Source organism: Pantherophis guttatus, chromosome 4, assembly GCF_059756535.1.
Source record: "Pantherophis guttatus breed Tessera chromosome 4, ASM5975653v1, whole genome shotgun sequence".
NCBI lineage: Eukaryota > Metazoa > Chordata > Lepidosauria > Squamata > Colubridae > Pantherophis > Pantherophis guttatus.
Window position 1 is genome coordinate 32,390,187 of NC_142066.1, and position 23,946 is coordinate 32,414,132.

The following is a 23,946-nucleotide window of genomic DNA, read 5'->3' on the forward strand; positions in this document are numbered from 1 at the left end:
GCAAAATTAGAGGGAAGAACATGATTTTGGCATTCCTCTATGGCAGGTGTCAAAACTGGCGGCCCACGAGCCAGATGTATCATGCGCAGGCCACACCCACCCCGGCTCTGCAAAGGCAAAAATGTCAGAATGCGTCACGTGATGCAATTGAGTTTGACATCCGTGCTCTATGGCTACGTGCTGTGTCTGCCAGGATCTCTCAGGCCAGCTAAGGAAGTGGCCACTCAGTGGGTAAAAGGCTCAAATGCCCCATGGCAGTGAAATTCAAATTACACGTGAAATCAGTTGAGTTTTGACTTAGATGTTGAGTTTATAGCTGAAATCTTTCTAAATCTATTCTCCCAAGTATGCTGGAGCTGCAGTTCATAGTGTTGTTGATCTTAATATCCATGTTGGTTAAAGATTCCAGGTGCCGCCATCCCAATGTGTGAATGCATGCTTTAACTACCTCCCAAGGTAGTTAAAACTAAATGTCATACACTCACCATCAAGAGCTAAAGCAGCACCCCATTATCAGGATGCTTTCTTGGGGGTGTCCATTAAGAAAACACAGTCCCAAGTGCCTCACTTTCTACAGATGTTCTAGAATTCTTTTGGCACCTGTTGAAAACTCTCAGGGAGCCTTAAGTTTTTATCAACAGGATTTTAATATATTTGCTATTTTAGTTTTCATTATCCTTTTGGTTTTGAATGCTTTAAAATGTTTTTTAAACAGCTTTGGCTGTTTAAACATTACACTGATAATTTTTTTAAATAATGCTTGTTAGGAAATGTGTTTTAATTAATTCTAAGTTTAATAACTACTGAAAAACTTGCTTCAAGAGCAGTACAAAAATGTTACAAGTAAGCAGAAATAAGCGGCTGAAAGATATAACCCCAATCTTCTCTAGGAATCAGTTAGTAGAGGCTTTTGGAAAGGCCTTAGTGTTTGCATGGCTAGTATGTTGTGGCAAAGACAACAGAGACAGCAGGAAAGATAGTGGCCATTTAGAGTGGATGATAGAAAGACAAAGCCAATGTCACTTTTTTCTGTATTGTACAAGCACATGGACGCAATAAATAAACGAGTGATACTTAATAAGTAATGTGGATGAAGTCTAATACTCTAACAGTTGGACTTTGACTGAAGAGACTTCAGTTTAAATCTCCATGTCAACCAGGGAAATTATTGGATGACTTTTTCCACCAACAGATGGCTGCCCCACTCACAAGACTGCTAAATAAGCCACTCACCAATTATCACCCAATTAACATAAAGCTATGAATTTCAAGGGACTTGCTGAGGACGAGCCTACATGATGAGTAAGACAGTCTTACTAAGAGAGAAACCATTTCCCCAAGATTTTAGAGCCAACTTGATAAAAGGTTGTATTAGAAAAAAAAACCCTGCAATTTACAATATAGTTTGCCTCCCTCTAGTCCAGAAATGATGACAGGTAGCAAAACTTTTAAAGCCAAACAGGCATGCTTCACACTTATGGTTTATTTAGTTTCAGATACATCCAACACAAGTAATGCTCCAGCAAGGGTTACTTGGGGTCAATTCTTCAGATCTGGTTTTTGAGAACACCATCTTTAACAAATGTTCTCTGAGGAGAAATTCCTTGCCTTTGCATTTCTGATCCTATTAAGACTGAAAATGAACAGAAGTCTAAGATCCTATGCTACTGTCATTCTTTCATTCTAATGCCAGATAGTAACTACTGAAGGTTGGGAATGCAATGGAGCCTGATGATTCTTGTCATTCTCTTTAATTAATTTACCTGGCCTGTTCCCAAGGACGCTAAATAGACTTCCTTTTTAGCAAAAAATTTTTTATTGGATGTGTTTGAATTATGGTCAGTGGTAATCTCTCCCCCTCCGAATTAACTGAATAAAAGCAGCTGTAAGTTTAATAGTTGCTCTGACGTTCTTGCTGCCGATATCCTCCCCGGCGCAGGTAGCCCCCTTCGTTCTTACGATAGCCGTCCTTTTGGTCTGTAAGATAAGACATGAGCTGATTAGGACGTACCAGCAAAGGAGAAGACACCAAGCAAAACAGAAACGAATGATTTTGTAGCAAAATATGGATCGGGGACAAGGAAACAATAAATGGCCATGGAATGAATATCATTTTGGCTTTGCAGGTTTCATTGGGGGGAGAGGGCAGGAAGCAGGAAGAGGGCAGAAATGGCTGTCTAGAGGGATATTAGAACAAGACGGACTTGAATTCTGAATTGAAAAGAAAGGAGGTTTCCTGTCCTGATAACAGGGAAAATGTTTAGTAAAGGAAAATTTCAAAATATTTTCAGATTGTGTTCTACAGCCACTGAAATATTTTTCCCTTTGTTAAAAGGTAGTTCAGACATGAGTGTGTTTATGTGTTGTGCCTGTATGTAACAGTTAATAGAAGAGAAATAAGATGCCAGCAAAAATAGTTAAGTACCAGTGACACCTGGGCTTTAACTTACCCCGAAAGTAGCCACCGTAAGTGCCTTGCTTCTGGTCAAAGACCCTCTCGTTGTTTTCCACAAGGCTGCCCAGCTTTTCAGCCAGCTGCAATGCCAGGTTTTGTTGGGTGGTGGGCTCTGTTCGGTGCATCACAACTGTCTGGGTTGGCTGATCTAAGGAGGCCTAGAAAAGCAAGGCACAGAATAGCTTGTACACATTAAAAGTATATTGTGACTTCCTACTTCTACCAAAATGAAATTTCTACAGTATGGAACTGAATCTGACCTGAATGCTGTAATCCACCTACCCACTACAAGGTTTGGATTCAGTCTCTCCTGTTCATAATTCCCCCTTATTTGAAGGGTTATTTGCCAACACAGGTAGCCTTATACTTACAATTGCAGGTAGTCCTTGACTTACAACAGTTTGCTTAGTGATCATTCAAACTTACAATGGTACGGAAGAAAATGACTTATGACCATTTTTCACACTCCTGTCCTTTGCAGCATCCCTAAGGTAATGTGATTTACATTTGGATGCTTGACAGCTGATTCACATTTATGACAGTTGCAGTGTCCCGGGATCATGTGATCCCATTTTGCAACCTTCTGACAAGCAAAGTCAACCCGATGCACTTAACAACCGGGTTACTCATTTAACAACTGCAGTGATTCACTTCACAAAGGTGGCAAGAAAAGTCACAAAATAGGGCACAACTCACTTAACAAATTTCTCACTTAGCAGCATAAATTTCAGGCTCCATTGTGGTTGTAAGTTGAGGACTACTGTATTCTTTTAATCTTTTAGACTAAAAAAATAGCATCAGCAGTGAAAAAAGTAACTTGTAATTGGTCTTCGCACTTACAATCCGTGCAGCATTCTGGTGGCTACGTAACCAAAACTTGGGCACCTGGCATGCATTTACAATGGTTGTAGCATCCTGGGATCGTATGATTGCCATCTGCAACCTTCCCGGCCAGCTTTCAACGTGCAAAGTCAATAAAAATCCAGATTTTCTTAATGACTGTGATTCACGCAACACTGCAGTGATTCCCATAACGACTGTGGCAAAAAAGTCTTTAAATCAGGCATAACTCACTTAACCGCCGGCTTTGCAACGGAAATTTTGGCCTTAATTGTGGTTGTAAGTCAAGGACCACCCATATAACTGTTATTACAGATGAGGTTGTTCTTGATGACGGCAACAAAATATTTTTACAACTTAGGCCTGTGACTATGAGATTCTCTATGTGTGCTTTAGATCTGACATATTCTTGTTGCAGAAACTGCCTATGGATGCATGGCCTTCTTCCTGCTATTCTTTGAAGCAGGTCATTTCTCCTGCCCCTTCCTGGTGATGCAATTAATTTCTCTAGCTGCCCCAGCCTGCCTCACACAAAAGTTCTCACCATCAACTCTTCATTGATGATCATCTTGCTAATGATGCTGTGCACGGTGGGCAGGTCCAGCTCAAACATATCGGACAGGATCTCCATGCTAGGAAGATGGACAAGAGAAAGCAGAGAATTGTGAGATTCAGCTATTTAGGATTGATACATTAGCTCTTGCCAAGAAGGAAATTTATTGAGAAAAACAGTAGCTCAGAAGGGTCTGTAACTAAGGATCAGAGTTATGCTAACCACCAAGTACTGTACAGATAAGTCAGATAATTCAAAGGGAATTCTGAAACCCATTGTCCGTAGTCTACAAAATATATGCAGTCCCATATGCAGGGCAAAGCACTACTCTGCTGAAATGCCATCACTGTTAACCGTGGACCTCTCGTGTCCTCTCCTCCTATGGACCCCCAACGTGGCTGTACCTGATTGAGTCATAAACGCTGCTGTAGGTGAAGAGATAGGTTCGGAGAGACTCCTCTTGGATCTTCCTGTTGGGATGCGGTCGAGAGAGAGAAAAAACAGTGGCAGTGAGAATGAGGTATAAGAGCCTCTCTCAAATTATTTAAATTTCTGTCCCCAAGATTTTACTCTTCAAAATTACAGATATATTTCAGGTCTCCAAATTTCCACCGTATCTTTGCTGCTACAGTTCCAGCAATATAATGGAGCAAAACTGGAAATAGTTGTACTTTTCCCAGATCAATTGGAAGCCCAAAATCAAGAATAATATATGGTAATTCTTCTAAACTGGGTTATTGGTTCACACCGCTAAGAGAAAATATACTCCATGAACTGTTAGGGAGAAACTAAATACACATTTCTCTCACATGTAATATCCAGACTGAGTTGTCTCTTATCCCTCAGAAATGCAGCCCCTCCCACATGGGAATCCCCGTCCTCACTACATTCCATAGCATCCATGGCTCACTTCTCTCACAATATGACCCTTTTACAACTGACCGGACAAGCATGTTGCGCACTTTGTCAGCCTCGGGAAACAGATCCCAGACTTTTCCATTCATTTTCTCATTGACAATGAAACGGTGACATGTCTTCCAGTCGCCCATCTTCATAGCCTTGGACGCTGCTACAACATGTTCTCGCATTGATTCAGGGGGGCCTGAAGCAAGGAAAAAGAGAGAGGTGGGGAAAGTTAAAAGGATGTTCCTCGAATCCATTAGAGAGGATTTTAATTATCTAAATGAATAAGCCACAATCCCTTAGGGAAAAAAAGTACTACTTTACTATTCCAGAAAATGACAGATTTCATATGTTATAAAAGAATAAAACCATGTGTTTAATTGTAAGGAATAAGCCGATTGTTTGTCTGTTAAAAAAGCAGATGAGTTCCCCAAATTTTATTTGATTTATACAGATTAAATAATTTGTCAGAGGAAAGAAGATATTTTTAAAAAATCACGAAGGCTTAATTCCCCCCAAAGTAACATATTATCAGTCAGTATGGCTAAATATTTCTTCCAGTATCAAATGATGGTTCATGTCACACATTATATTAGAGAAGAATATAGTTTTGTTTTGTAGTCACAGAATACAACTATTTTGTTGGTAAGCTGAGGTTTATGGGCTAGCAATCTATCTCAACTCAGCCACCTTGGTTATTCATATTATAGGTAGTTCTTGACTTACAACTACTTAGTAGGCTTCACTGTGATTGTAAGTTGAGGACTACCCATAAATTGCAAGTAGTGAGAACCTGTATCTATTACTAGTACTTGCTGGGGAACACAAACGGAATGACAATGTTGCCTTCATTTCCTCCTTGTTGGTTTCTATCTGCTTCTAGCTGGCAAAACCAGATTCCCTTTAATCTTCTGAAACCTTAGACGTAGATAATGGCCGGAACTGCATCTTTGGCGGCTAAAACAAGCATCCTTTGGACCGCTTACCAAGAAGAGGCTGACGCTCGCCCACCCGCAGTTGATGGTGGAACTGCTTGCTGATCATTCGTCGACGGGCATCAAATTCGTGAGCAGCCATGTAAGGGATCTCAAGCAGCATGGCAGAGACCAGGTAGACACACTCCAGGAGTTCCAGGTTAATGTGCATGTGGAAAGGAACCTGCCGGCGCTTCTCAATCTTCTCTTGCTCCTGGTTGCGCTCTTGCATGCTACGCATCAGGAGACCCTGCCCCAACAACTCCTTTGCTCTTCCGCTGGACTGAATGTCCAGCAAAGCGTTATGAGCATCTTTGATCAAGCCCTGGCGGAAGGCACAGATCCCCAGCTGAACCATCGTCCGGTTATACAGGATCTGGGAAAGGAAAAAACACAAAAGGGTTTGAAAAACTACCAGCACCTCTTTTCCTATTATCTGCTCTCGGATCCCTTGGAGAATTCAGCAGCTGCTCAAATAACTGATTCTTATTGTTGCCCTTTCACAGTACAGACTGTCAAGCAGAACTTTAAGCTTCCCTCTCTACTAGGCGTCCTCCATTTTGTTTAGAGGAAGCTGTGGCAGATCAAAGAGAGTAGGGCAGCATAGTGTCTGCTGTCCATCCAAACTCTGTGCTATCCCCACCACCACCACCATCAAACAGGCAAGTTCAATGTTGGTTCTCAAATGGCTACCAAACCACTTGTTCCTCTCTAACCTGAACTGGAGGGTCTGCATGCTGAATATTATCTTGAAGGTGGCTCATGAGCATCAGGTCACGGGCCTGGTACCAGCGATCATGCAAGGCATGGTGATAAATATGGCAGAGAATGGCACAGGTGCGGATCCGGTCTGTACGATCCTTGGCGTAGATGAACTTGCAAAGGCGCTCCATCAGCACTGCAGAATCTTCCCCTTCGTTTTCTGCTTGGTCTTGTTCGGACTGAGATAAGCAGAGAGTGTAAATTAGCCCCAGTATCAATAAATCACATACTCCTAACCTTTTAAATCACTGTTGAAGGTTTCAGCCAAACTATGATTTTTATTTTGTTTTGCAAACTTATGTATTGTTTTTCATAAGCAAACATTAAAGTACAAACTAACATGAAGGGGGGGGGGGAAGGGAGGGTTATAACAGGACAGAAAAGTGACAGAAAAAATACATCAAACTTAATATAAAAGTGACCTTAAATTCTTTTCAATACAAAGGTAATTTATACAATGCAACATCTCTCTAGTTTCAATGAATATCCAGTATTTAAACTATCTTAACATACTAATATCCACACTCTTTTAATCATATAGTAAATTGTCAAATATGAATAAGCATATATTAAAAACCCTAACTTTAACCCCAAGCACAATATTCCTCTGGTCAGATCAGACTGAATCCTCAAATTCCAAAGTTGGTTTTTCTCCTTATCTTGCAAGAAATCTAACAATGTTCTCCAAGTCACAAGAAATCCAAGGTCGAATTTTTAATGTAACAGGAGAAAAAAATGTTTATTTTTAACAATGTGGTTCTTGATCACAAATACCACACACAGCTCTGCCCTAACATACCAATCTTTCTCTAACCTTTGCTTTCCTCTTGGGGTTGTCTGAGCTTGTACTGATAATGTTATTTAGCCTGGTAATGAAATATCTGCAGGAAAACAACCAAACTCAGAAAATATCACTAACTTAATGTGCTACTTTCGTTTGCCAGTGAATACAAAAATGCTGTTTACAACAAACTATTTTTGTTACGGTTTTACATTCCGGATTTCCAACAAGGAAATTAGTTATCTGATTGGAGGACTGGTCTCAAATTCTGGAAGTTGTGGTTTTGTAAAAGAATGTTTAATTCTCTACAAAGCTACCTCTTGATAGGTGGCACCACCTGATCAACCTTGTTTGGGCTCAGAAATTAAGTGGCACCGGATCAGGTTATCATTTGAGTGGGAGACCCCTTTGAATTCCAGAGCTGTCAGTCTGATTGGAAAGCAACTAAGGCATCCTGGAAGACATGGCTGTGTCTTCTATGACAGTGTTTCTCAAACTTGGCTACTTTAAGATGTGTGGATTTCAACTCCCAGAATTCTCCAGCTAGCATGTTTTAAAACTGCCATGATTGAGAAACACTGGTCTATGAAGTTTCCTAGAAACTGGTTTCAAGGGGTTACTTTTATTTTATAAAGCTCAGTGGCTAAGACGCTGAGCTTGTCAATTGAAAGGTCGGCAGTTCAGCAGTTCGAATCCCTAGTGCCGCGTAACGGGGTGAGCTCCCATTACTTGTCCCAGCTTCTGCCAACCTAGCAGTTTGAAAGCACATAAAAAATAAAAGTAGAAAAATAGGGACCACCTTTGGTGGGAAGGTAACAGTGTTCCGTGTGCCTTTGGCATAGTCATGCCGGCCACATGACCATGGAGATGTCTTCAGACAGCGCTGGGTCTTCGGCTTTGAAACAGAGATGAACACCGCCCCCTAGAGTCAGGAACGACTAGCACGTATGTGTGAGGGGAAGCTTTACCTTTACCTATATGCTTATTTGGCATAACCTCCAAATCCAATCCTCAGCATCTCTTAATCAGCAGAAGGTGATGATGATAAGGAAGCACTGACCTAGACAAGCAAATTTCTCACTCTGGAGAGGGAAGATTCAACTACTGATGTCCCTTGCCTATCAGAGGGACCACCTTACCTTGCTGTCTCCTGCTGGGCCTTGCTGGCGCTGGTGAGCCTTGTAGTCAAACTTGTAATAGGTGTGGAGGATGCAGCGCAGGTAAACACGGCAGATCTCATCTGTAGTTCCCTTGTCCTGCAGGTAAGTCTGCACCCGTTCTATGATCTTGCACACTCGAGCTTCATCCTTCAGGTGATCCACATATTCTACAGAAACGTACCACACATGTTTAGCTTAGTCTTTTACAAGAAATTAGGGTGGGTTCCCTTGTTTTATTAGGTGGAATCTGGCAATGCAGTCCTGCAAAACCTCCCCTCCCCATCAGCTTTTATTTTGGTGGTTACGGAGAGGTGGTCAAAATATCTGTTGTTTGATGCCCTTACAATTACAAAATTTAAAATGTAGAAACATGAAGGCCCTTGATCACCAAGCCCTTTCACGCTGACCTATAACTTTTTGTTATCTATAATGGAGGCACAATGGCTCAGGAGCTTAAAGACACTGGATTTGTCACCTGGAAAAAGTCAAGCTTTCTGTATTCCAGCAGTTTAAACCCTAAGCACAGGGGTCCCCAATCCCCCGGCTGCAGCCCACTACTGGGTCGTGGCCTATTCGGAACTGAGCCACATGAGGGGCAGGCTGGCACGCCAGGAGTTCATTCCTGACTAGCTCAAGGTCGACTCAGCCTTTCTTCCTTCCAAGGTCGGTAAAAGGAGGAACCAGATTGTTTGGGGCAATATACTGATTCTGTAAATTGCTAGAGGGCTGTAAAGCACTGTGAAGCGATATATAAGTCTAAGTGCTATTGCTATTCTTCGATAAGCAGGCAGAGTAACATGAAAAAATAAGGGTGAACTTCAACTTTGCAATTTAACAGGCTCCAAATCAATCATGTCTGGCTAAAAGAGGCAATTCTGCTGAGGACAACATTCAACTAGGAGCCAAATATTCCTATTATCAGGCAAGGTACCTCCTGTCCCAACCCACTTCCTTTCATTACCTCCACTTTCAACTGATTCCCTTCTTTCCTCATCTCTAAGACACCACTTTGTGATGGACATGTTGATGTACAAACTCACTCACCCTGAGAATGGGGGTCTGTGTTCTGCATGATTTTCACAAACTCCTCATCCATCCGCTCCACCAAGGTCAAGATGCACCCACGTATGCGAAGGGGCTGGCCACGGAAAGACAGAAAGGAAGGAGCAGGATTAGGACTAGCAGACTCAGTTTATCTTTCTCCAAAGTAGAACTTTCCTACTGGACTGAGTTACAATCACCATTACTCCCAGTTATGAGGATATTGATGCGATTAGACTGTCCATGCAGCATTCTTGGGGAAGTGGCATAAAAAAAAAAAAGCTTTTTTTTTCTTGGTCTGCCAGCACAGCAGCATCCTCTTTGATCTTTGCAGATTTCACTCAGCCCTACCTACCAAGTAGTCTTTGACTTATGACTGTAACAGAGCCTGGAATTTTCATTTGTGTATCATGACGGTTGTTAAGTTGAGGCATCCATGTGACCAACCTGATTTTTTTGTTTTTTGAGATGGTCATTTAGAGAACCCGTTCTCTGCATTCAGTGGTTCCCCCCCCGCAAACTCAGAAATTAACTACCATTTCTAGGGGGATAAAAACCTTTGTAAATCATGATCATATGACCATGGGATGCTGCCATTAGTCATACATGTGGGCCAGTTACCAAGTAACCAAAATGTGATCACATGACCACAGGAAGGGGTGGTAGCCATTGGAACTTTGAATCCAGATTGGGATTCTTCTTCTGGGGGAAATCCATTTTAACAGGCGCTAAGCAGCCAGTCCCAAGTCAGACTACCTACACAACATATTGCAGGATGGTTTATAGGCTGGGAGGACCTGCAGAAACCCACCTGCTCAGCGTTGGCCAGGTTTTCAGAATCCTCTGCAATGTTCTGTCCAATGAAGATGTTGGCGTTTGCAAAGAGGATGTCCAGCAGCTCATCAATGCTGCTGAGACATTTCTGCCACATCTCTGGCTGGAAACAAGGAGAATAAAGAGGAAATCATTAACAATCCTGGTACAGGTAGTCCTCAACTCACAACAGCTCATTTAGTTCAAAGTTACAACGGCACTGAAAAAGGGGACTTATGATAATTTTTCATACTTATGACCGTTGCAGCATCCCATGGTCATGTGATTTACATACGGGTGCTTGACAAGTGGTTCATATTTATAAAAGTTGCAATATCTCAGGGTCACGTGATCCCGTTTTGTGACCTTCTGACAAGCAAAGTCAATGGGGAAGCCAGATTCACTTAACAATCGTGTTACTAATTTAACAACTAAAGTGATTCGCTTAACAAATGTGGCAAGAAAAAGTCATAAAATAGGGCAAAACTGACTTAACAAATTTCTCATTTAACAACATAAATTTTGGGCTCAATTGTGGTCGTAAGGACTTCCTATATTATAGGAATAAAACAACCAATCTTCCATGTCGCATCTCTCACAGCTAAAGCGGGCAAGGAACAAAGTCTTGCAGCACGCCGGAATTAATCCATCTTAATTTCCTTCCTTATTCCCCTATACCTTCATATATGTAGCTAAGTTGGGGTTGTAGTCATACAAAGAGGCAACGATGTTGAACTTGATTTTGAGGTCAATAGCTATTCCCAAATTGTTCTCTGCTGCAATTCCAACCAAAAGCTGCAAAAGGTCGATCTGGGCAGCCCTGTGAAAGATCACAGAAAGGGTAGAGACTACTGTGACAACAGGTGTGAGGAGATGGCAGATTATTATTTTGAGTTACTTCCTCAAACTCAGCATAATCCATTTGACTTTGTTCTAAAGCCTTTAACTTAACCATTCTTAGCCATTATGAGCCATGGTGGTGCAGTGGTTAGAATGCAGTACTGCAGGCTACTTCTGCTGACTGTCGGCTGCCTGTAGTTTAGCAGTTCGCTTCTCACTGGCTCAAGGTTGACTCAGCCTTCCATCCTTCCGAGGTGAGGACCCAAATTGTTAGGGGCAATATGCTGACTCTGTAAACTTCTGAGAGAGGGCTGTAAAGCACTGTAAAACGGTATATAAGTCTAACTGCTATTGCTATTCTAACCATTGGATCTTATCTGTAGCTCCCAGAACACCATGAGGTCATGCCACCAATGTTCAGCAAAAAAAATGTCAATTTTGAAAGGCTTTTTTTTTGTTGCTCAATTTGGGAGTAATTTTAAGAGTAGACATTGGAATCTATGAAGCCAAAGCTCTCATCCTTCCCAAAGTGAACGTAAAAGAGGATGGAAGTGTTTGGCCATGCCCCTTCTTATGCAAAAGTCCTTCTCAAACTTGTCCGACAAGCCAAGAGGCTGAATTATAACCTCAACCAGGAACATGTGGCTCCTCCCTGTCTAGTTCTGGTCTGATGCAAACAAGCCACAGCAAACTCTAGACACAGGCCTTATGCCCACTTCCTTGGTGTGGTAATAAAAAGTTCAAAAATGGTCAGCTCCCCATTTCAATTAGCCATCTTTTAGCATGTCACAAGTTTATAAGATGTACCACTGTTTCTTGAGACTGGATAATACAATAAAAACCTGGGGTTAGTTCCAAAAGTGCTTTTTCAAGAGGACACTGGACTTTCTTTGTTTTGTTTTTGTTCTCTGCTTTGTTTTTTCCTTGAAGACATTTTGCTTCTCATCCAAGCTCTGAAGAACCTTTCTTGGATGAGAAGTGAAACATCTTCAGGGAAAAACAAAGGAAGTCCAGTTGCCTCTTGTAAAAGCACCAAAGACATTTAGCTGAGGCTAGTGTAAAGCAGAAGCAAGTGTTGCCTAATTCCTCCTTACTATCACACTGATGAAAGAGGAAGTTGCTTCAGTGCAAAGGATGTTGCATCATGTATTAATGTCTGCATGAAGCTCAGAACTGACTAGATCCTTTCAGAGGAAAAGATTTCAATATCAGGCAAGGTGGACCTTCTCTGTGTATATATTTTACTGTCATCTCAGATTTGCTTTGTTTTCATAATCGACTTCTATATTTTTGGTCTTGAAGTTAATTTGCCTATCTCCCTTGAGTTTGACACCCCTGGATCTAAACCACCCCAGATGCCATCTGAGAAATGACCTACTTATTTGCCTTCCAGAGGAAGAAAAAAGCAAGCGGTCAATTTGAGAATGATTTCAGTTACTCTTGCCCAGCAATGTTAAAACATCTTTGTCTCACCTATCAGTGCCTTTCTTGCCACGAGCCTGTAGAATCTCATTGAGTTTTTTCACTACCACAGCATGGTTTATCTCTGTGCCCTTAGCAAACATCTTTGGCTTTTCCTACAAGGGGAGAGAACAACAACAACAAAAAAGGATAAACTTCCCAATTCCTTCTACTCCCTCTCTGGCTAATCTCTCAGCTGGAACGAGAGGCCACTGGCAATGCCTCACCTTAACCAGAGGGACGCCTCCTTTGACTTTTTCCCATTCACCACCTTCGTTATCATCTTCATCATCTTCATACTTTTTGGATTTACGGTCTTGTTTCTTCTTTGCTTTATCTTCTTTTTTCTTCTCCAGAATCCTCTTTTCCTCCTCTGTGCCAACTCTTAATTTTGGAGGATTAAACAGATCAGGTTTTTTCCCATGCTGTGATTCTAAAATCTTGAGCTAGCTATACGATTTAATCTCAGAAACATTGCTGCCTTTGAATACTGCAGATCAAACCTGTTCTAATGAAAGCAGCTCCATTTCTTTCCATTCCACAAATCACATTTGAATCCAAACCTGTCAGGTAATGTAGATTTAATAGCTGTAAGCTGATGTAAGGTTGTAAGTGGAGGCAACTGAAAGCTGCGTTGATCAACTCCTAGGTTTATCTCATAATACTAGTCACTCTGCAAAACTCTGACAGGCAAGATTATTTTACCCCAATAGACCAAGATTTCCCTGCTATCTACCTATCCTTGCAGAGAACACTGGTCTGCTAAGATCGGATTCAACTCCTAATAGATGATATAACTTTTAACCTATAGGAAATCTGCATGTTTTGGTAGCAATTCTAAATGATGTCATCGCCACAGTGTCCCAGGTCCAATGACAGCAATTCCAGCAGTCCTGGCTGCTGTCATTAAATAAGGACTACAGTCATTTAGCAGGGATCTCATATGATCATGACTTCCAAATTCCTGCCAACTTCCCCCAACCTTGCTTTTGGAAAGGCAGCAGGAAACCTAGAAACCATGATCACATGACAGGATTCCCACACTACAGGGATGCTGCAATGACCAGCAATCCAAGGATCCATCATAGGTCCTTTTCATTCAGTGCCATGGTAACTTTGTATGCTCCTTGAAGAAACTGTCATAACCCAAGGACTACCTGTGTAGAACATGCACACTGGTTAACTCTAAAATTTAAGGAATAAAAATCCTGTAAAAAGAGCTAAAATTATCAACAATCTATGTCATAAAATCTGGCTGAAGAGGAAGACAAGGATTTATTTCTTGTCAGTAGAAAATGTGAGAACCACGGTGGATAAAAATCGATTATTTTTTTAAATTTTTTTATAAAAAATCAATTTTTAAAAAATTTACATTGCATTTTTTTCATTTTTATCAAATTTATTTTAATAAAATGCTTTTGGATTAAAAATCTATCTAAAGATAGTTTTCTATTTAAGATACATTAATAATTTAGTTTATTCAGCATGAAATGGAGCTTAGTTATGTAGTATGAGGCTGTATATATTCTGCAATATTTACATTTTTGGTAAACTCATTCAATGAATCCAAGCTCTGCAAGCTAAATAGGAAACCTTCATTTTGTTTGCAAATAATAATATTACAGATTCTAACTACCCGCAAGAATGAGTCTTTACATTTAAAGAGCACCTGTCATTTCAGATCCATCATGGCAGTGACTGTTAGTGGGCATCCGCTCACCTGCTGCCTGCCACGTCCCTCGCCTTCTTGTGTTATTACTGCATTACCAGCCATCCCATTAAAGCGAATGGGTTTGTTGGTAAATCAACAGCGAGTCAGAGGAGCCGCTGCAGGACAGAGATCACAGTTGCTCTTTTAAAATTGATTTAAATCAAGCCTTTTTACCCCCCTAGACTGAAAACAGAACACAGGAGCTTCCATAGTTTGGCAATAGCACAATAACAGATTTTCCAGGGTGCCCAACAACCAGGTCTCTGAAAACAAGAGACATCTTTAAGGGGGCCTCTCCTGTTGGCTACATGATAAGAATAGGCACAGAGTTGTTTGCAAAGCAGATCTACATTTTAGGCAAAACCTTCGTTTTTTATTTGTAGTTGAAAAATATTTGTTAACCAATATGGGCCTAACTCTATCAACGTAGACAAAATATGATTTTGCTTTTGTGAACCAGTTAGTAGCTTAGTTGCAACCTGTGTCATTGTAAGATTTTGGATGTTTTTCAAAAATAACACACAGAAAACAAAATTGCAATAATCTAACCCTAATGGAACTATGGCATAGGTAACTACTGCCAGACTTGGCAGCTTAGAAGTCAGAGTCATAACTACTATCTCAAATTCTTGATGCAAGTACTTCCTGGGTCTAAAACATCAGTCACTGATATTTCACACCACAGGAGAAACTAAAAAAACCCAAAGATTAAGCTTGTAAGATGCTTGGTTATACAAGAGGGCTCAACATAAACCACTGGGACTGCTGGCTATAACCTCAGACATCTGCCCTTGAGAGACGTAAGCACAAACATAGAAGATCAAAGGCAAAAGATTAAAATACAACAAGATAAGTATGATTTGCTTGGCCTGAAACTTAAGGATCACAGCTACACAACTAGTCCTCACTTAGGAACCATATGTTCAGTGACCATTTGAAGTTATGACAGTCCACTTATGCCCGATCCTTGAAGTTATGGCTGCTGCAGCATCCCTGTAGTCATGTGATCAAAATTCTGGCACTTTGCAGCCTACTAGTATAGACCAAAGCAAATATTACAAACCCCTTATTCCTGCCTTTTTGGTCACCCTGCACTCTGCCATCCTGCTACAATGCACGGTGCTGTTCCTGCCGACTCCATCTGATCTTTGTTGTCTTCTTCTTACTGCTGCTGACAAAGTGTGCCTGGCCTGGCATGTCACCAGGAAACTGCTATCTGTGAAAGGCCTCCTTCCAGAGGCTGTGTGCAGCCTTCTCATAAGGCTTTAGGAACTTCATGTGTGGCCCTAGGAAGAGGTCTTATGAAGACCAAGGCCATGCATGCATCAGCAGTGGAGCTGAGCCAGTTGGGGGTGGCAAGGATGGCAGAGCACAGGGCAGCTTGCGCATCTTCCCACTGCCAACAGCAGTTGCTCCAGCCTGGGTGCATGTGTGGCATCACAGAAGTTGCTTGCCCACCTTCCCATCCCTAGCAGCAGCCATCCCTGGTCTAGTGGCTAATTCTGTGTCCTTTGGCCCCTGGCACCAGCCACTTATCCGCCTGGGACTCCTGACTTCCTGCTGATTTCCCCATGTAGTTTGCTGCTGGAAGCTAGCAGGATGCCAGAAGATCCTTGCTTAACAACCCATGGTAATCCCTTAATGACAGCAATGGGGGACTGCTATGATTGTCGTCACTATGGGATTCAGTCACATCATATCACTACAATTACAATGTTTAGTGACGGAAATTCCAGTCCCAGTTACCATCATAAACCAAGGACTACCTGTAAGGCATGATGGATGTTGCACAAAGGTAAAGATTCCAACCTCCCCTTGCCTCTAAGGAATGTTGTCCTTACTTCTTAAGGAACTTTGAAGCCAAGGAGGTGTATTTGCCCTCATCTTCATCTGACTCTGAATCAGATTCTGAATCCGATGACCCCCAATCTTCATCATCATCTGACTCCTCTTCTTCCTCATCTTCGTCCTGTCAGGAAAAAAAAATGTATTAATCCAGCAAATCACCTTCCAAAGGAATTTGCTGCCACAGTATAGCAAAGTTCCTTCTAGCAGAAAACTGCTTTGTCTCTAATAAAATCTGACGGACATGGATAATCTGTCTGAGAAAATATGGAAATTCCTGTCTTACGTTCCCAGGGAGGCTTGGGTTCTCCTACTCTGAATCCTCCTGGAGAGCCCCGAGGAGGCTAGCCTTAAAATCTTTCTTTGAGGCTCTTTCCTGGAACTCTTACCTCTATCTTTTTGAGAAACTTGCTGCGACTCTCAACTGCTCCTTCTTTCTTTTTCAAGAAAGCTGCTGCGCTCATTCCCTCATCATCATCATCTTCACTTGAGGAAGAGGATCCTGAAGGCAGAAAATGGGAGGAACCATTGAGAGGGGAGATTTCACACACCAAATCATAAAAACCCTTGCTCAGAACAGTGGGCATCCTTCAATTGCATGGTTCTTGCATCAGTACTTACCCTCTGAATCATCACTTTTCTTGTCCTCATCTTCATCAGCTGACAGCTCAGGATTCTAGGAGAATATGACCAATATGCTGAGATCATGATATATATTATTCTACGCCACCCCTTATTACCCATACGGACTTTCCTGTCCATCGCAAACATGGCTGTTCAAGTCCTCCCTTCAGCCACAATCCTACGTGTTTGCTGTTAGTGCTAATATAGACAATCCATCAATCCCACACAGTAGTTGTTGTAAAATACAACAACTCTGCAGCCTCTCCTGCATAAGTCAATACCTGGCGATAAGCAGTTATCTGGGTTTCATAATCTCGGTTGTACTTCCGGATCTTCTGGCGGAGAGTACTCAGTGCTTTGGCATTGTTCTTGTTCATTTTTTTCTTGCCTTCCTTGTCCTCCCAAAGCTACAGAAGACAAAAGAGTGCATATGGAGAGCAGCACTAGTTGCTTCCTCAGACTGCAACACCTATTCCATTCAATGATTACTCCCCTAGGATCAGAAATGGCAAGTATCAATGACTACGGAAATAGCATTTTCAAATGCGCAACTCAGATACAAAGCACTGAGTTTGTTACGCTTTGGGACAGCAGAAGAGTTCTTTCAAGCCAGACCAATAATCACTTAAACTATGAAAGAAAATTTCGGAAAATAAACAAACCAAACTATCAGAAACATACCAGCTCCAAAATCCAGGCATCCACTAAAACTATTATTAATGGATTAGAATTAAATGAGTGTGGAGAAAGGTGTGGAGGGATATACAGTAAATAAACCATCGTTACCAAAGAAGTTGCGTCTCTTGCTATAGCTACATAACCTCTGAAAGCTGACCACAGATGATGACCCTTTTTCAACCTGATATCCACCAGATGCTGGTCTCCAAACTTCCATGGCTTCCAGCAGCACTGATAATCATGGTGGTTGAGGATCATACAGACAGTAGATGAACGCATTGGTAAATAATGACTGGAGAGGCTAATTAAAATAATTTGATTGTAACAAACAGAAAGGTTCATATATGAGTTGGCAGCTCTAACCGTGCACCCCATTGTACAAGAAGTCTAAACATCTGGAAGAAACAAGCAAAGGAACTAAAGTTTGAATGCAAACATTCTTTTTTTTTTTAAAGAAAACCCACTCCCCAACAAAGGAAAATATGATTAGAAGATCATGATTTCTAAATTTCTGGAAATGTTATGCACCTCCACAAAAATACAGTAATAACAGTATAATGTATAGTTATTACTGTATTTTTCGGTGCATAAGATGCACTCCCCTCCCCCCCCACCAAAGTGGGTGGAAATGTCTGTGCGTCTTATACAACGAATGTTGTCTAAGCCTTGCCCACCTGCCAGCCCCCACCCTTCGGCCTCTCCTTCCCAGCAATTTGCCTCCTTGCAGCAAACAGCGTGGTCAGCTTCAGCACAGTCTGATTTAGCACAAGCAGCTGATTGGTGGTTGGATCTGCCTCCCGGAATACCGCCTATCAGCTGTTCCAGGCTGCGGGGATTGCCACAGCCCATTGCTGCCTTCGCATGCCCCATTTTTACACACACATCTCTACACAGTCACTCATGCCCTCGTCACCTCTCGTCTGGACTATTGTAACGCTCTCTACATGGGGCTCCCCTTGAGATGCACTTGGAGGCTCCAACTGGCGCAGAGTGCGGCCGCGCAGGTGGTTATGGGAGCAACGTGGAGTTCCCATGTAACACCTCTCCTGCGCGAGCTGCACTGGCTCCTGGTGGTCTTCCGAGTGCGCTTCAAGGTTCTGGTTATCACCTTTAAAGCGCTCCATGGCTTAGGACCTGATTATCTACAGGACCACCTGCTACCACCAAAGGCCTCCCACCGGCCAGTACGCTCCCATAGAGAGGGGCTCCTCCTGGTGCCATCGGCCAAACAATGTCAACTGGCGGCCCCTAGGGGGAGAGCCTTCTCTGTGGGGGCACCTACGATCTGGAACGGGCTCCCCCCGGAGATACGGAGGATCCCGGATCTGCGCACCTTCCGTCGTGCGCTTAAGACTTTCCTATTCCATCAAGCTGACCTGGCTAAATCTTCTCCCCTTTTTAAATGTAAATTTTAATTTGTTTTAAATTATGGGGTATTTTAAATTCAGCCAAATTATTTAATTCGTTTTTAATTCATTTTAAATTTTTGTATTTATGTGTTTTATCTCGTGGCTGTTCACCACCCTGAGTCCTTCGGGAGAAGGGTGGTATAGAAATTCAATAAAATAAATAAAATAAATTTTTGGCCTCTGCACACCTCTGCCACCGAAAATGGGACGTGTAGCAGAGGCGATAGCGGCAATGGACAGTAATGGTGGCGATCCCCGCAGCCTGGAAAGAGCTGATAGGCAGTATTCAGAAAGGCAGATCCAGCTGCTTGTGCTAAATCAGGCTGTGCTGAAGCTGACCAGGCTGTTTGCTGAAAGGAGGCAAATTGCTGGGAGGCAGAGACAGTTTTTTTTCCTTGTTTTCCTCCCCAAAAGCTAGGTGCGTCTTATAGTCCGGAGCATCTTAATAGTCTGAAAAATACAGTAATTCATTATGAACCAGCAACTAACTAGAAACAAAGACACAGGATTAGAGTGAGGAAAGATTATGTCACATCTTTGTCTCAATTCTGAGGTCAATTATTATGTGACCTGAATCAATGACTTTTGGGAAAAAAGAACCATAGTGGACCTTCTGGATGAGACATCATATTTCTTTTGTATCACAGGGAGAGCATGTTTCTACACACTACAGAGGCACTTTTCTGATAAACAAATTGGAATGTGTAATCCTTTCTGATCAGACAATAAAAAATCAACCATTTTCTTGTCTATCATGCTCTCCAGCTAATACCTCATTGAGATAGTCCTCAAGATCTGCCAAGATGCGGATATAGAAGTGGGGCACTCCTTCCTTGTCGACAATACTCTTGGCCTTCCCATAAGCCTTGCCCAACAACTCAAATTCCTCCAGACATTTGGTGACATCTCGAATCTTCATAGCATTCCGGATTGTTTTGATCAAATTGGTTAGTTCCTCAAATCTGGCAGGCAGGAAAAAGAGGACAAGGAACAATTAAACCAGGGGGCGAAGAGAAAGGCAAAATAAGGATATATACAGTATTTAGGCCATGAATAAAGGCTATGGCCTCAGAGAAGGCAATGCCACCAAGCCCAATGTAACCAGCCACCAACAGGATAAGGGGCTTTCCAGAGATTGAGAAAAATATAATTTTGGTTCAATCCTCCAAACTTTAGGTGCCCTTCTTCTTCCAGTATACATCACCTTTTGTCTTTAGCACTGCGCACAACTCTCTTTGTATCTTCTTCATCCTCACTTAGCAGCAAAGGCCTACAAGACAAGAAGGGAAATAGCTGATAGATTTTTATGAGTAACTGATAAAAGAAACTGGAAGTCAGAGGGGAACAAATGTAAGAGGGACACCTTGTGCCAACAGTTATTAGAAAAAAATCACCAAGAGGATTGTTTTATGACATATTTGAATGCATCTGTACAGAGATGCTTCAACAAATAACATTAACACTAGAATGTTTTTTCTAGCCTATTTTTAATTGTGGACGAGATTAGTTTTTACAGTTCTGCAGCTAATGCTATTCAGAGATTAGATTAGAAATGCAAATTGCAATATCATATATTTTCACTCAGTAGCCTGAACCAATATGCTAAATTTGTCATAAAAGTCTCACTCCGCCTATTTTACCCAATCTAAATATTTTCTAGGAACCTAGAACCCACCTCTCCAATCCTAACCATCCCTATTTATACTTACTGTTTCCCAAAATTGCCTCCAACAGGTTTGGCTACTAATTCATCTCCAGAGAGTGATGATTCTGACTCACTGTCTGAGCCAGTAGTAAAAAAACGCGACATAGCAACAACTTCGGATCGTCACTCAGAAACAATTTCTGACCCTAGAGAATAATATAAAGATTGAAAAGTCCAGTGAGTATGCTATTTTCATATTCATACATCTATTTCTATTGATTTGAAAAATGTTTGGAATATCAATTATGTTTGCACGCTTTGATCCAGAAAAACTTTGCTTCCTATGCAGAAAGGAAATGTTAGATGTAACTGAAACTATTATATGGATGAGATTACTGATGCTTGAGATTAGGTATGTAGCCTGCCCAGCCAGTCCACTGACTTTTCATATAATAATTTTTTTAAAAAACTCCACAATTACAATGGAGAGCCCAATACAGACTTATTGCAATTTAATAACCAATGACAACCCTCCCATCTTTCCTCACAAAACAAAATTAAAAAACAAACAGAAAAGCCTATGAGACACTGCACATCTGGCATAGCACACTGGCTAGTCTAGAGAAAAGAAATACTTGGGGAGGGGGATGACATAATAAGCTGACTTTGTATAAAAAAAAATAACACCGCTTAGAGGGGGGCCGAAAGCCCTACTAAGCAGGTATATACAAAAGTATGAAGGTTATTACTTAACGCATTGTAAGCCGCCCTGAGTCTCCGGAAAAGGGCGGCATATAAATCGAACCAATAAATAAATAAATAATAGCAGTATTCCAGTATTTAAGAGGTTGTCACAAAGAAAAGGGGGTCAACTTATTCTCCAAAGCACTGTAGGCAGAACAAGAAACAATGGGCGGAAACCAATCAAGGAGAAGAAAAAGGCTGGAATTAAGGAGAAACTTCCTAACAGTTAGAACAACTAATCGGTGGGACAGTTTCCTTCAGATGACGTGGCTGCTTCATCACTGGAGGTTTTTTGAGAAGAGGCTGCTGGACAGCCACCTGTCTGAAATGGTATTTAGGGTCAACTGCCTGAGCAGGGGGTTGGACTAGAAGACCTCCAAGGTCCCTTCCAGCTCTATTCCGCTTGAAGGCTCTTCTATCCTTTTGCTGGAATGTGCTGGGAGTCAACGACATTTTTAAAATGTGTCCTTTCTCCAGCCTCCCACAATCCTTAGCCTCCATGGGAATCGTAGCAGCTGAGAACCAAGAACACCTAGAGAACATCTGGTTGGGGGAAAGGGATACGATTCATAGCAACACCCATTGCTATACATAAACTTTACTAAACATCGTGTCCAAAACCCAACTAAATAACATTTAAAATCAACCGATCAAAGGAAGGCAAGGCATGCAGAAGAACGTACTTTGCCTATTTACCCTTCTACAGATGGCTCAAATACTCTATTGCATTTCTTCCCCTCCACCACCACCACCACTTCCACCCTCTAGCTCTTCCACCCATCTTCCCCTTCGCCTTCTCCAGCCCCCACCGCCGGGCAATCGGCCTCAACACGCGCTCACCTCGGGCCGCGCCGCGCAAGAGGCCTAAAAACCACGCAACCACTGGGCAAGCGCAGGGCCTTCAAGTCGTCGCGTCCTGAAACGTTGACAGAAAGGAAGAAAAAGCTGCGGGAAAAGTCTTTGTCGCAGAATCGATGACATCTTCCGCTCATCAAAAAAAAAAAAAAAATCATCTCTCTCTGGCGACTTCCGCTAGTGGAAGAACCACAAAGTTTTTGACCATAGAGTTGCAACCTCAAGTTAGAGCGGTACCATTCTGTACCACCCCCTCGGAAAATGATTTTAAAGGGGCCGCTTTCAAAGTTTGCCGGAAATAAAGCTTATGAATGTGTGTTGTATCTTTTAACTATCCACGCATTATCGCATTTTCTGATAAATAATTAACGATCTTTTTTTCACATGGATTTTCTGATTGAATAGGGATCCCCGTCTCCGCTATGTTTCATCCATATTGGGTCACTTTTTTACTTACGCCCTCAAAAAAACAAAAACAAAAAAAAACTGGGTACCGTATATTCATTGATATCTGCGCACACTATTCAGTAATTTATGACAAAAATGATGTTATCGGTTTATTCGATTTATTTGACAAAAAAAAAAAAAGCAAACAGAACATTTCTTAAGTAGCTACAGAAAACTATACTTTTGGGGCATATTTTGCAAGTCCCACATCTATAACTGCCTTCCATTGGAAACTTAGCAAAAACTCAGTAAACTATCTAGTGAACTCGCTCTGCTACATGGGAGTGGGAGGGTGGGACAAGAACAAATAATTGCATACATTTAAATTAAAATAAATGTGGTTAATACAATTTATTCCACTATAATCAATTTTCCCTTCCATTACATTAAAAATAGGTATAATGCACCCATGGCCCTGGGATATCAACCAATCACAATTATTAAGCTAAAACAAAAGACTCATGACCTTCAGTGGCATTTAAACAACCTATACTGCATAGAACAAAATTGGCATAGTTATGAGAGGTTTCAGCTCCTTGCTTACTGAAACAGATTTTGAACACAACAAATGTTTAATACTCATCTGTACATTATACATTTCATAGAAACAATATACTGTGTTTCAGCAAATTAAGCCTATTAAACACATTGTTTGCAAACATACATAGGAATCTTATGTTGCAATTGAGTTGCATTTAAAGCATGCTTTATTGGAGTTAGTGAATATTGCAATTTAATAACCAATTTATAATCTCATGTTTAATTGGCAAGGTTCTCTAGAACGCCAGCTAGCCAAGTCTGTACTAATCCACTACTGTACATATGCCTTTGGTTCTGGAATATTATACTCATTTATTTACAAGTATTATAAATGGTTGCAGCTGGAACTCTGTGCAATGTTTAATTTCCATCTTTGCACATTCAAATTAAAGACATTAAACATAACAGTATAATTATATAGGCCAGATCAATAGGAAAATGGGGGTTAGGGGCAGGAATTCCAGACTTAGTGAACTATAGCATCAGTTAATAAATGATTCTGAATGTCAGGTACTTCTGCTCATTACAGATAGCCCTCAATTATGACCACAATTAAGCTCAAAATTTCTGTTGCTAAGCAAGATAGTTGTTAAATAAGTTTTGCCCCATTTTACAACCTTCCTTGCCATAGTTAAGTGAATCACTACAGTTAACATGGTTGTTAAGAATCTGGCTTCCCCATTGATTGCTTGCCAGAAGTCTGCAAATGGCAATCTTATGACTCCAGGACACTGCAACAGTCATAAGTCAATTGTCAAGCTTCCAAATTTTGATCACATGGCCATGAGGATGCTGCAACAGTTGTATGTATGAAAAATGGTCATAAATAATTTTTTCCAATGCTGTTGTAACAGTCACTAAATGA

General features: G+C 41.4%; 1 protein-coding gene across 1 annotated transcript; it reads right to left on the minus strand.

The window, feature by feature from the left end:
* Positions 1-1,797: 1,797 nt before the first annotated feature.
* On the minus strand, positions 1,798-22,555 carry LOC117669156 (eukaryotic translation initiation factor 3 subunit C). Its single transcript, XM_034423377.3, has 21 exons — positions 22,080-22,555; positions 20,560-20,701; positions 20,055-20,120; positions 19,623-19,812; positions 17,045-17,170; positions 16,761-16,815; positions 16,529-16,641; positions 16,136-16,263; positions 12,811-12,967; positions 12,596-12,699; positions 10,961-11,102; positions 10,281-10,406; positions 9,473-9,566; positions 8,408-8,595; positions 6,442-6,666; positions 5,738-6,101; positions 4,791-4,950; positions 4,253-4,318; positions 3,840-3,927; positions 2,451-2,613; positions 1,798-1,977 (listed from the first exon to the last, which is right to left on the minus strand). Exons 2-21 carry the CDS (start codon positions 20,658-20,660, stop codon positions 1,892-1,894), a joined length of 2,742 nt encoding a protein of 913 aa, XP_034279268.1. The 5' UTR covers positions 20,661-20,701; positions 22,080-22,555; the 3' UTR covers positions 1,798-1,891.
* Positions 22,556-23,946: the final 1,391 nt, after the last annotated feature.

Bases quoted from the DNA above. Each gene is read 5' to 3' on its own strand.
- LOC117669156 (XM_034423377.3), bottom strand. From the start codon at position 20,660: ATGTCGCGTTTTTTTACTACTGGCTCAGACAGTGAGTCAGAATCATCA. The intron at 16,816-17,044 runs GTATTGACTTAT...ATATTCTCCTAG, and splicing joins AGATAACTGCTTATCGCCAG to AATCCTGAGCTGTCAGCTGA. The intron at 3,928-4,252 runs GTACAGCCACGT...CCATCTTCCTAG, and splicing joins AGCGTTTATGACTCAATCAG to CATGGAGATCCTGTCCGATA.